This window comes from Rhinolophus hipposideros (genome assembly GCF_964194185.1).
Source record: "Rhinolophus hipposideros genome assembly, chromosome: 26".
In the NCBI taxonomy this organism is placed as follows: domain Eukaryota; kingdom Metazoa; phylum Chordata; class Mammalia; order Chiroptera; family Rhinolophidae; genus Rhinolophus; species Rhinolophus hipposideros.
In genome coordinates this window covers 15,681,583-15,696,123 of record NC_138072.1, presented here as the reverse complement: position 1 = coordinate 15,696,123, position 14,541 = coordinate 15,681,583, and the positions used below count along the sequence as shown (strand labels likewise).

At 42.7% G+C, this 14,541-nt stretch overlaps 1 protein-coding gene across 1 annotated transcript in view; it reads right to left on the bottom strand.

Annotated features, from left to right (window-relative positions):
* SMYD3 (SET and MYND domain containing 3) overlaps positions 1-14,541 on the bottom strand; it is a 556,176-nt gene that overhangs the window by 116,158 nt on the left and 425,477 nt on the right. Inside the window, exon 8 of the mRNA XM_081039479.1 lies at positions 8,715-8,825. Coding sequence (XP_080895605.1) covers positions 8,715-8,825 — 111 coding nt within the window. The remainder of the gene's footprint in view (positions 1-8,714; positions 8,826-14,541) is intronic.

The window sequence follows — 14,541 nt, the reverse complement described above, 5'->3', positions numbered from 1 at the left end:
GTGATAAGGAGGCGAGTAAGCTGGAACGCTTATTCATTGTTGGTGGGGACTGAAAATGGTACAGCTCCCTGGGAAAGAGTCTGGCTTATAAAGTTAAACATACATTTACCATACAACCCAGCAATCCTACTCCTAGGTATTTACCCAAATGAAAATTTATATTCACACAAAAACCTGTATGGTAATGTTTACAGTGGCTTTATTGATAACCACCCCGAACTGGAAAAGAATCCAGATGTCTTTCAGTTGATGAATGGCTAAACAAACTATGGGACAGACACATAATAGAATACTGTTTGGCAACAAAAGGGAACCAAATACTGAGATTATGTATTTGTACATGCATGTAAAAATAACATGGCTGAATGTCAAGTGCATTATGCTAAGCAAAAGAAGACAGAATCAAATGGCTGTTTAAATCAATTTATATGACTTTCTGAAAAAGGTAAAGCTATAGTGAGAGAAAGCAGATCAGGGCTTAGTGGGGCCTAGAAGTGGGGGTTAGGGGTTGACGACAAAGCGTTATGAGGGAATGAGGGGTGACGGGTCTGTTCTATATCTCGGGAATGGTGGTGGCTGCAGACTGCACACTAAAAATATCAAATTTTAGTGAATGCAAATTACACTTCAACATTTAAAAGCTAGGGAAAGTATATCTGTTACTTGTAAACACAGAGACAGCACAGTGGAGTGGTTAAAAATACAGCCTCTGAAGTTGAAAACTCCAGCTACCTCATCTGCAAAATTGGGATAAGAGCAAGCCCCCGCTCTCATCAGGTCGTGGAGACGAGATGAGATGAGGCGTGCAAACACCGAGCAGAGTACCATGTCACAGTGAGGTCACCGTCATCTCTAATGTTCCCTGAGGAAGAGCGCCTACGTCCACAATGCTTCTCGAACACTGTGCCATGTATTGGGCCTGTGCCTGGTCCAAAGGAAGACATACTTCTGCGTCATAGTAGCTGCCACCACAGAAGCGGTTCCCTGAGCTAGAGCTTCTCATAGACCAAAAGCCAGAAGAAAAGAATTACAGTGCAAGGACGGGAAAGGTTGTGAGATGGAATTCATGTTACCACAAACGAAAGGTCCTCTTCGTACCCCTGGGGTGGACTTTTGGACAAACCAGAGTGCCAGGAGGAGGCTTGGGGAGCACAGCTGGCTGTTCTCTGGGTGCAGGAGTGTGGAAGCACCGCAGATTCACTGTTTATTTCCTAGCCGACTCTGTGGCCCAGAGCACCGTGCCCGGAAGCCTCCCCGGCATTTCACGGTAACTCTGCCAACGGGACTATGTGCTTATGAAGTCAACAAATTCCTCCCCTCACTTTAACATTAACGACAGACAGCTCTGCATTCACTCCAGGGAAACCATCCTCTGGCTGTTAGGTAACACGCAGGTAACACGCAGTGATGTTCCGTTTGGACTGCTTAGAAACTATCACACACATACACACACACACACACACCATATACACACACATACTACATATGCACACACACACACCACATACACACACACACCACATACGCACACACACACCACAGATGCACACACACACCCCACATACGCCACACACGCACACTCACCACATGCACACCCCACACGCACACACCATGCATACACACACCCCACACACACCCCACACACACACCACACACCACACACTACAGTTCTTCAATCCTCTGCCAAATCTCCCTAATCTTCCCTAAGATAAGGTAATTCGGTTATGACAGAAACTCTCGAAACAGGAAAAACCTTCTCCTTTGATAGAGCGGGTTGGGCTCATCATCCCGCCATCAGGCATTTCTGCTTACAATTAATTTAGCAAAACGGGAAGGCAGCAGAAAAACTCTTGGTTCACTAACGACCTTTAAGCAATTGCTCACATTTCAAACAGACTCGGGTTACCATAAAAACTTTTTCTTGGGCAAAGAACTCATTTCCTTTGCATACTACATACAGCTCTAACTCTGGCGTGCCTTTCTTCCTTCGGCTCAGCCCTGCCTCCTTCCCCCACAGAGCATAGGTCTCGGAACAGTCTAGCTGAGGAGCAGCACACGTGGGAACCCAGGCAGCTGCCACACAGACCCAGCCCGAGCCCTTTCCTCATAGGATGCGGGGCTGCGTCAGGGCTCCCTAGCTCACAGAGGGCCTCCAAAGGGCCCAAAGCCAGGGAATTCCATGTTCCAAACGAGGATCTCTGAAAAGAAATGGGAATAATCACCAAAGAAGTAACATTGCTTTGTTTCAACAGAAGAAAAGGAGAGGAAGTGGTCTTATAATTGTAGCATCAGGGAATGAGAAGCTTATTAGGGCTCCCCCCCCACCCCCCACCCCCATACCTACAGAGCCACTTCTTAAATTGTGTTCAGAATGAGTGGACTCAACTCTCTCTCTCCACAGAAGGCCCGATGATAAAAGACATGGATTCCCTGTGCCACAGACAGGCGGGGGCTGGGCAGAAGGTGTGCACATGCCTGGAAGCGCTCAGGAGAATTAGATCATTGTTTGTCCTCACATTTTCCTTTGCCTCCAAAGATGTGAATTCCTACCTGTGGACTTGGCAAACAAACAACAGACTTCCAATCCAGACGTTGGAAGTTCAGACTTTGAACTGCTCCCCTCCACTCCAAATCCACAGTAATGACAAGTAAAATAGAAAAAGAAACCAAAAATAGCTTTACTAAGTCAAGAACAAGATAAACATCTCCCTGGACCAAAAATAGAACAGAAATGCAAGGCATTAAGTGAAGTGGAGGCTAGGGCCTCAGGTCTGGAAGCAGGAATGAGTTCAGTTCCAATGGTTATGAGGGACTAAAAATGTTTCACATAAGAAAGGTGAGTAGAGTCAACTTTAAAGCTGAAAGCCAGAGGATGAGGTGACGCTCTCTCGTTTATAAAGAGGCTAAAAATACAGGGTTCATGACCTGTTCCTGTGAACGAACTATTTCTAGGGGGCGGTGGACCAGGTACAGAGCCAACGTGCCCATCACCTAAGTAACCGGACGTGCAGTAACCTCTCCATATTGTGGTACAACAATCCAAAGGCCATCGAGTTCTGGTTCTGAACTGGGGCCTGACGGGTCTGGGAGAGGCAAGTACAAAGCTACGAGGCAGAGGGGATGAGCACATGAGGAGAGAAAGGCCCAACACCAAAATGACCGAAAACATAAGCCTGCCAGACAACATTCTAAAACACACTGAGTGAGATGTAACACTAAGAAAGATAACCAACAAAAATCAATAACTGGTGCATGATTTCACTCCAGTAAAATAACCTATGGCACTGACTTACCCAGACTTCAAACAAGTATGATTAGGATGCTCGAAAACAGGTAAATCACAGAGTGGCATGTATCAGAAGTGAATAAGAAGGTATGAAACAGAAATAGTTAGAAATAAAACAGAAACCAGGTGATATGGGGAAAAAAGCGAATTTGAGATCCTGGAAATAAAAAATAGTTACTAAACCAACCGGATGGCAAGAAACATCCTTGGGACATGACTTAAGGGAGCTTTAGTTTCTGGAAACATGGAATAAATGCCGAGAGCTGAAAGGGTTTGGCTTTTGAGGAGTGGGTCTTGGGCGGGAGCAGAAGGAAAGTATGCTAATGTTTTCAAGTGGGTCCCAGTACTTTGACTTTTCAAAGTGCATACAGGTACCACTTTAATAAGAATTAAAATAAAATATTGAAATCACAAAAGATTACCTGAAGGATATGCAGCCCTGGCTTTCTTCTATACAGTCCACATGTTATTCTTGGAATGAAGTAAACCATCAAAGAGACAAGAACCTCAATTACATAATTTTTCACCCTTCTTATTACTTCTTTCGTTAAGTTATAACTTGAAATTTTGTCAAGCAGCCACGTTGAGGAATATTATAAAAATCAGGTATTTAAATTATTGTGGAGTTCTGATAAGAATGCTGACCATTCATTCTCAATGGGACCCTCGTGAGTGCCTCAGGCGTCAATGCCAGGAAAAACTATACTTCAGCTCAGGAACATGTGTGTAAAAAATCAGTCTGTTAGCTTTGGCTGCTGGGAAATTTAGAGTAAATTTGTGCTTTATTTCTTGTCACTCTATAGGATCACATGGTATGCATTCTGGGTACTGACCTGCTTTCATCTTATTTCTTGTCACTCTTAATTCACAAATCAATACGAAATTGATTGCTGTTGTACAATATACATGTGAATATGTGTGCATGTGCACCTGTAAGCCACTTCAGAATCGTTTGGGTGGGAGATAACACAAGTTGAAAAAGTAGAGAAGAGCAAAGAGAGAAAAAAAAAAGAAAAGAAAAAAAGAGAAGAGAAAAAAAAGGTAGTTGGATTGTGGGGTCATGATTTTGGAGGACACTGAATGCTAAGAGTTTGAAATTTACCCTAAAGACTAAAGATAATGCTAAATACTTCAGACCCTGTGTTTTAAAAGAAGGATCAAAGGTAACAGGCTTTAGGAAAGAAAAAGTGTCATGGCAAGTAAATACAGCTTTGTTTTGTTTTTTGTAATAAAACGTGAAATCTAAGGAAACACGCTATGTACTATCCACAAATTTATGGCAACAACCAATTCCACTTGGTCTGTTCTGCTTCTGTTTCCTTGGCTTTTGACTTGGGAAAGCCACAGGAGAAGCCAAATCATCACAAAACCTCCTTCAAAACGTAAATTTTATTTCTTCCCCAAATTAAGCTGCTGTTGATTACAAATGACAAGTAACTCCATGCATGCAAATTTCACCCACTATTAAAAGACCTCTTGCCTTCCTGAAACATGACAGCATGGGAGTCCAGTAACATGCAGATGTAGGCCGGTAATAAACATTGCTTGATGCTGAAACCTGTTAAGATGATTTTTCTAGGCTCCAAGAAAAGCAGAAAAATAAGTCTAAAAACTTGAAATCTAGGAATTGAAGTAAATTCAATTTTGACTGAACTAATTTTGAATTTCTGATCTTTTGGGAATGTGCTAAATTGAATTTACCTCTATTATATTTTCAGAGCAAATCAACAGCATAGAGATTTCAGGAGAGATGTTTATATTACCACACAGAATAAAATTTTCATATAATTAGAAATTTGAAAATCTAACTGGTGAACTAATTGAAACCAAGTCTACATTCTCATCGAAATAAATACCTTACTCACTTCCCCTAGGAAACATTTCAGAGAAACATGAGAGTAGAGCTTTTCAGTGGCCTTCAGACCATCTCACCTAAGACCTTTGTATCACATAAGTATTTCTCTTTCCTGTCTGGCTCAATTAGCATAATGCACTCAAGGTCCATTCACATTATTGCAAATGGCAAGATTTCCTTTTTTTAAATGGCTGAATAATATCACACACACACACATACACTCTGCTGACCATTGAACAACATGGGTTTGATCTGTGTGGGTCCACTTATACGCAGATTTTTTTTCAATAAATACTGTAAAGGTATAGTCTTTTCCTTATGATTTTCTTAACATTTTCTTTTCTCTAGCTTACTTTATTGTAAGAATATCATATATGCTACACATAACATAACATACAAAATATGTGTTAATCAACTGTTTATCAGCAAGGCTGCGGGTCAACAGGAGGTTATTAGTAGGTAAGTTTTGGGGGAGTCAAAAGTTACACGGGGATTTTCGACTGCGCAGTGGGTTGGCAGCCCTAACGCCCCATGTTGTTTGAGGGTCAACTGTCTGTCTCATCTTCTTCATCCATTTATTCATCGATGAGCACTTAGGTGGCTTCCATGTCTTCGCTATTGTAAACAATGCTGCAATGAACATGGGAATGCAGATATCTTTCTGAGTTAGTGTTGTCATTTTCTTCCAATAAATAGCCACAAGTGGACTTGCTGGGTCATATGGTAGTTCTAGTTTTCATTTTCTGAGGCGCCTCCATACATTTTCCACAGTGGCTGCACCAATTTGCAATCCCACCAACAGTGTACGAGGGTTCCCTTTTATCCACATTCTCACCAACACTTGTTACTTCTTATCTTTTTGATCATAGCCCTGCTAACAGGTGTGAGGTGATACCTCATGGTAGTTTTGATTTGCAGTTCTGTGATCATTAGTGATGTTGAGCATCTTTTCACGTACCTGTTGGCCATCTGTGTGTCTTCTTTGGTAAAATATCTACTCAGATCTTTTGCCCAGGTTTTAATAAGATTTTTTTTTTTTGCTACTGAGTTATAGGAGTCCCTTGTATTACAGATGACGTAACAAATCACAAAGGCTGGATGACTTACCCAAGACCACTCAGTTTGTTAGGTACTGAATGACTACAATCTATCAGAGTAATCAAGTACTTTCTGATTATACCGTTTGGCCTATCTCTAACACGGCGTTTGTGATTAATGTTATGTGTCAACTTGACTGGGACACAGGGAGCCCAAATACTTGCTTCCACATTATTCTGGGTATGTGTGTGAAGGTGCTTCTGCATGAGATTAACATTCGAATCAGTAGACGGAGTAAAGCTGATTATCCTCCCCCGTGGTGGGCCTCACCCAATCAGTGAAAGGCCTAAATAGAACAAAAGGCTGACACTCCCACAAGTGACAGGGAACTCCTCCTGCCTAACTGCCTTCCAGTTGGGACATCGCTGTTTTCCCGCCTTCAGACTCGGATTGAAACACTGGCTTTTCCCGGGTCAGACTGGAACTACACCATTAACTCTCCTGGGTCCTCCGTTTATTGACCGCAGATTTGGGACTTCTTGGCCCCCACAATCACATGAACCAAATCCTTATAATAAATCAATTTCTCTCTCTCTCTCTCTCTCTCTCTCTCTCTCTGTCTCTGTCTCTCTCCATATACATATATATGTACGTATGTATATATGTATATATATATATATATGTACATATATATGGTAATAAGGCTGTATACACACACACACACACACACACGTCACACATCCTGTTGGTTCTCTTTCTCTGAAGAATCCTAATAAAATATTAAACAAACTTTTAGCTCAAAGGAGGAAAATAATGGTTTCAATGGATATGGTGGACACCAGATCACCTAACCAAAAGCCATTCACCACCTTCTTCTCCCTCATCTTCCTCCAATACAAAGGCTGAAAAGCTAAACAGCAATTCCTCACCTCTTTCACAGCCAAAGGGGATCATGTGACACAGTGTGGAACAACAAGATGTAGGTGGGCATCCCTAGGAGGGTTTCCCTCTGCTCTTTGCTTTTTATTACCTCTTCTTGTCATGTCTAGAGCTTGGACACACTGAGTGGGAGTGGGCAGCTATCATCCTGGGACCATAGGACAAAAGCACATGCCCGGGATAGGTCAGAGAGAAGATAGAAGGATTCTGGCTGTGTTGAGATCTATGAGAAATAGCTCCTGTCTTGGAATGCTTCTCCAGGATTCATGAGAAACACACTGCACCTATTAGAGTCAGTTTTAGTAGGGTTATCTTTTATTTGCTAATAGATATGCTAGCCAGATTTCAGCTATAACAATAAAGCAAAAGTGAACATGACCCCAATTTTAATAAAATATAAGCACTTATTCACAAAATTTTTGAGGGTCTGCCATAATGATGTCATGTAAGAGGCACTACATCCAAAAGCTTTCCAAGTCCCAACCAAGGATGTGGGTGGAAAGCTAGCTTGCTGCCTGCCATTCCAGATTAGAGTCTGCGGAAAAATCCCAGGGGATCCCCTTTCATTCCTGTTATGCTTGTGAGTGGTAAAAGGCTAACACTAAAGTAGACTGACTGAATCTTGCAAAGCTGTTAGCAGTCGATCTAAGTTTTCCCATTTAATTCACCTATTTCTAAAAGTTACTTTAATGCAAAACTAATGTTCACGGATTCCTACACCATTGGAATGAGCTCATGGTCCTTCCTCATGCAGTGAAACGAATAACCTCTCTCTACAATGTTGGCACCAGAGGGCACAGGTAGCTGTGACATAGTGGAAGAAGCACTAGATTTAGTCAAAAAGTCTGGGTGTGAGACTTGGTTCTGCCACTTTTTCCTTCTTCCTATCCCAGAAGTGTCTCTCTGAACTTCAGTTGTTTCCTCATTGATAATTATTGAGTTCAAATGAGATAATGATCACAAAAGAATTCCAACAAATGTAAAACACTCTACAAAAGTAAGACTCCATCAGATAACCTGATTCTGTATGCACTAAAAGTAAACAGGTTCGGTGTGAGGAAAGCATGAGTAATATGAGAAAAGCTCATTCATTATCTTTATGACATTTATTTTGGCTCTTCTTTCTTTCTCAGAGAATAAAAGTTGCTAGAGAAGTGATCGCTATCTGATAAAAGTGTTGAAGCCAAAAGGCTTACAGAAAAAGATTTAAGGAAATGAAAAAACTAGATACAACTTGGTATGTTTATCACTGAGCAATAGCTGTCACCAAGGACAATGTCACTTAACCCCCTTATTACGTGCTCTAACAGCACTCTGGCCTTCCACATCTTTTGAATTACATGTTTAATGCCTACAGCCTCTCTAGACTCCAAGCTCCATGAAACCTCACCTGAGACTAAACCTTTTAGTGCTTGGTTGGTGAGAGAAATTCCAGCCAAAAAAATACCTGCAGCACTAGGCATTATTGAATTACTTCTGCTTCCTGCTGTGCACTGAGAGTCACCCACTTTGGGATGGATGAAATAAAAACAGTTCTCTGAAAGATCATTGGGATAGCACCTGGGAGGCAGCTCAAGCTGGTTCCACACAACGTACCTTGTCCTGGGTTTGGCATCGGAAACAGTCACATTCAAAGCAGTACTGGTCCCGCAGCTGTTTCCGGCGCTCCTCGCTGGTCATTAGCATGTCCAGGTAGCAGATGGTGAGCTGTGGGGCCAGAGAGAAGCAGGGCCACGTGTAACAAGTGGCTATTACTATTGCTAATGATTAAAGTAAAACATGTTTTATACACACCAAAACTAATGAGAGAGAAGACACTGCTCACAGGGTCTTCAACCAAATAATCACATGTAAAATTTTTAATCCATGACCTTCCAGACTTTGTTACTTGGTGAGCACATATGTATAGTATATTTAAAGAACTGGGCTCATTAGCTCTAGACACTTACACCTTACCTTTTATTCACTAGATGGTAAAGTATCGAGAGCTGTTATAGGTTCGGTGTTACTAAGGTTTGGTAATAAAATCTATAACCATTGGTAATCAGAGAAGCTAAAATAATCCTGGCAACCAAATGGGTGGCAGATGATATGGTCAGATTGCTCTTAAATCCTAATCGATTTTATAGATGCTTCATAGAATTTAGGATCAACCAGATTTGATATCTTTATAATTAGGAGACTGTTCTCTTACTTGCGACTCGATTACAACAGGAAAAAGGGGGGAGGGAATAATTTCCAAAGATGGAGAATTTAATGTCAGAATGCAATCATGAATGGAGGCTCTTAAATTGACTTCCTTGGACCCTTTCAAATACAGTAACTACAGCCTGCCTTGGGTGGTGAAATGTCATAGGTCAGAGGGCACACTTCAGGGACCCCTCAGGTATCTCTCCAGCCCTAAGATTCCACTTCAAGATACATGTCTTTGGGTAACATCATGAGGTTTACACATTTCTCACTTGACTAGGTCTCCTAGTACTGAAAGTCTAATAGAAAATGCACAACATCAAGTTCCTGATTTCCTCCCAGCCCACTCCACCTCAGTCGGAGCCTTCCCAATCTCAGTTGACAGTGATTCATCTTCTGTTATCCAACCTGAAACCTCAGAGTGGTCCTAAACTTCTCTCTCTTTCACATCCCCCATCCAATCCACCAGGAAATTCTGTGCACTCAACCTTAAAAACTCATCCCGAACCAAGTGCTTTCTACCTTTTCTGATGCTACCATCCTGCTCTCAACCACTGTCATCTGTTGCCTGTAAAATGCAAGTGTCACAACGGGTCTCCCTGCTTCTCCCTGGGCTCTTGCTCTCCATCCTCTGGACGATGCTCAGAAAATGGAAGCGGGAGCAGATCTTCCCTCTGTTTGCGATGCTCCCACAGCTCCCCACTGCTTAGAGTAAAGGTCACGTCCTTACCACGGAGTCCCACCACTCAAAGTGGGGTTCCCGGGCAGCTGCTAGCCCCTCAGGCTACTAGTCTACTAGGAAATAAGTAAAGAAATGAAAAGTTGACATTTAGAAACTTTATAGTAACTTGATATTACAAACTTTCTGTGACTGTAATAATAAAACAGTGGGATTTCACTTTCGTCGTTTTTTTAAATGTCATTTTTCTAGTAATCCATTCATTAAATTTCACAAAAATATTAGTCTGCAGTGGATTAGGAAAAGAAATTGTCCTTCGTAACGAGTAGTAAGAGCAGCAGTGGCTTCACGTCGCCCAGCCCAGCTCCCTGAGCTCATCCCCTCTCTGCGCTCCGGCCAGCCGGGCCTCCTCCTGCATTCGCCTACACCCCACCTCAAGGCCTGTGCACTGGATGCTTTCTCTGTCCTTCCCCCAGATCTGCTAAGGTGGCCTCCCTCATTTCCTCGGAGTTTCCATCGAATCTCACTTTCTCACTCAGGTCTAATCTGACGACCTTATTTAAAATAACCTTTTTCCACCCCGGCCCTAACTCCCTTATCCTTCTCTAGTTTTCCTCATTCTGTAACATATATCGGTTGTGATGTACTGTATAAATGACTTCTTTATTTGCTTTTACATGTAGGAAGTAATTTGCTTTTACATGTAGGAAGTAATTATAGGCAGTAGGAGAAGAAGGGCATTTTATAGGAGAGGAGGAAAGCAGGATTTTACCCACTGAGGGAGATGACAAAATCTCCCTAGAGCGAAAAACTCCATGTGTTTTTTTCTTAGGCTTAAAAAAAAAGCATCTCAGGGCCACACAGCATGACTTCACTTGTTTGAAGGCATGGCCTAGCACAGGAAGCCATCCTCTGACAGAAAATGCAGCTTCGGGAGAGCTTCATGAAAGCAGTCAGTCATGAAAGCAGTCAGGGAAGAAGGCTTGGTCTGGCCAGAGCTGTCAAATCCAGCACAGCCGTCTCCAGGACAATGGAAGGCACTGCCTCATCTGGCTAGGGGGCTCTCCATATCCTTCACGTGTTAGGCAACCATAACATGCCACTCCACACACAGACGCAAGAGGACCCAGCCTTAAGAAATGCTGACAATGACATTACTATGTGCCGGGCACTCACCTAGAGAGGTGGCACAATATGGTGAAAACCAGCCGAGGCCTTGGATCAATCTCTGGTTTGCACCCACACCTCTGATTAAGGCTGAGACTCTTCCTATAATAACACAGCTCTTCTCATACTTCTGGGGGGCTACAGGGGAGGCTAGCTGCTAAAGGAGCTGCCGCAGCACCACCAAACCTGAGATACTCAAGCCCGTGCTAAGCAACGTTTGGTGACAAATGGGCTCCTTCAGCTGAGACCACAGCTACTTTTTAACACCCTAAGTCTTTCTTTTGCTTCAGGATCTGCAGCCAGGGCCGGGTCTGAGGTGGTGCAAAGGGCCACCACATCAGGCAAGTTCCTCTGTGTACAGAGAACACTACATCCCAAATTGCAAACAACCAATATCTAAACATACTTTTTCTAACAGCCTAGTAGTAAGCTTGGGGCAGCATATACACTGATTTTCTATCTTCAGGCTCTCGGGGCCTTCATGGTAAAATGAGCTGATCTATGTTCCCTCTTGGGTTAACTCTAGGACCCTAACTCTCAACCCAGCCCAATGGCTCTTAGTCACCAGCCCCAGCTAGCAGATCAGATCCATTGGCAATAATTATTGGGTGATCCCTGCCAATGTAATGTGAAGCCAGTGAACCTGGAGCCTGCCACACTAGAAAAACACGCTTGACCAACCCAAGGCTTAACTCACGAGTGATCATGCCAGGCAGTGAATGGGAAACAGGAGACTAGTGATTTCATTTAACCCCAATAAACAGCCTCCCTCGCCGTCCTGTAACTGCTTGTCACCATTAGCTGAACTAAGCAATGGCTTTCTAACGGGCCTCCCTGCTGCCTTCAGTCTACCTTTCATCTTCTAAACTGCTTTGAGAGAGCTCTTACTACAGCTCACATATCATTGTGTCATTTCTCCACATGAAGATTCTGGTGGTTTCTCACTGCCTATGGGATAAAGGCATAAGGATCTCCATCTGCTTTTCTGCCTGCCTTTTTGGTCCTAACACCCCTCTGTCCACCCTATACTCTCACAATTATTCACATTGCTTCACCCCCAAAACAATGCACACGATGCCATGTGTACCGTGCAGCTCTGCCTTAACTAGCCAGTGCCCTTCCTCCACTCTTGGCTTATTCAGAACTCTCTCATCTTTCAGGCGTGGCTCAGCTACACCTCTTCCAATGAAGACTGCCCCATCCTCCTTTTTGTTTCATGACATTGAAGTTCCCAAAATGCAATGTATCAAAAGCTGGAACTCTCAATAGCCAAAACATCTTTATTCATGTTACTTGGGGGCAAAAAACGCATAGCCAGGTTACTAACTGGTAATGACAGCTAAATCATTTTATCATCCAAAGATGAAAACCTTTATTAAAGACTCACTGATTCACCAACTTTAATAGAGAATCTGCTCACTAAATGTAGGGCTCATTTAGCGGGAACATATATATGAAACTCTGCCATTGATCAGTGGACGCTTTAATGGAATAGAACAAAATCGCATTAAAATATTAATGCCACTGACCACTGCTTTGCATTTCAGTACAGCTCTTATGAAAAATGCAATAAATCATTTCCAACATAGGAGTAATATCATGAAATATATTTGCTGGATATTGAATATATTGCTTACTTGAAAATCTCAAGGCAAAATGAACCCTTTCTCCGTGAAGCCCATCTTTTAATTATGTACCACTGAGTGGCTAATAAGACCAAATTAAAGATAGATTTTGTTTTCATTTCTGGAATTACTTGTCACAATTATGAATTTTTTATACTAATACTGGTTCTGAACTGAAAAAAGACTTTGAAAAAAATCTCACTTCTTTTAAAAGTCAAACCCGAGTGTTATTCTTGTTTCTTTTCTCTGTTACATCCTCATAGCCAGTCAATTATCAAATCCTGCTAATTTTAGCTTCTGAATACTAGACCCTCCAGATCCCCCATCACAAGCCACTACCTGAATTCCCCCCTGAATTCCGCCATCATCACTTCTAGCCTGGATTACTGCATCAGCCTGACCCTCCTCCCAACCTTGCCTACACACAGAAAATCTGATCACGCAGTTAGTTCCTCTAGTTAAACCCTTCACTGACATTCCTAAGGCCTGACCCCCGCCCTTCCACACATCTTTACTGAGTGCCCCTATGCAGCAGGCACTGTTACGGAAACTTCAGAGGAACCGAGTTCCTTACTAAGGCCCCCATGGGTTCTGGGTCAGGTCTCTGCACATTCCCTCATCTGCTGGTCACACCTGAATTCTTCAGTCTACTGATGTGAACCACTTCCTGCTCCTTGCAGTCACCATTCCATCTCTGGCCTCAGTGTCTTTGTCTAGCATGCCTTTCCCATCCTCGCCAACGTTACCTCTATGGGTGCTTTAGGAGTCTGGGAGTCACTTCTCCGGAAGCTTCTTTGAGCACTCCCAGCCCACCTCACCTTTACCCCTTCCCACCGCCTGGCTGTCCCTGCTCTGAGCTTCTATAAAGTCCGTGCACATTCATATACTGTACTTCTCATATTCTATTACTGTTTTCTGTTCTGTGTCCATTTCCTCAGTGATACCTTGACTTCCGGAAGGCAAGGCTGAGTCTTACTCACCTTTGTATTCCCAACGTCCACCTCACTACAGGACTGCAGTGAGGGTGCAGTGAGTTTGCTAAATGATTTAGCAAATCAGTGAAGATGGCTGAGAAGAGAAACAGACTACCCTAAGCCCTAAACACTAGATTAAAGCTGACATTAGGGCTACAGATAAGCTCAATTTATGCAAATCACATTTCTCCCAACTGACATGGCTCCAAAGAACGCTGGCAGCTAGTGGCATTGTTTGTAACTGCTATGACCTCTTCCTCCCAGGAATTCTCATGAGGGTGGCCTGCGCTGTCCAGCTTTCTTCCTTGATTTATGTTTTTGGAGACTGTGAGATGACAATATACATTTTGTAGCTTAGCAAAACTCTGAAGAGGCAGCCATCAGCAACCCAGCATGTGAGCCATGACTTAAACCATAATATAAACATCTCTCTGTAGGAGCAGACAAGAAACCCAAAACCAAAAAAAGGAAGAAAAAAAATACCCAAAAAACCATCAATAACAACAAAGCAAAACAAACTCACAACGTATGCAACAACTAGGCATTACAATGAAAATCCGTAAATAGCAAAGTATTATAAATGGTGCTGGTTTAAAGGGAAATGGTCCAAAAGTGGTCCAAAGGGTGCTCGTGAAGAGAAACAAAGGGTAGGAAATTTCCATGGTGACTTCTGTTATCGTGGAACCCCATGAAATTTTCCAGCCCTCATTGTCTACGGTTTGAAATGTCCCCATCTTACCCTGGCAATGGGCTGGCTTTCATGTGACTTTCTTTCCAGGGTCCTTAAG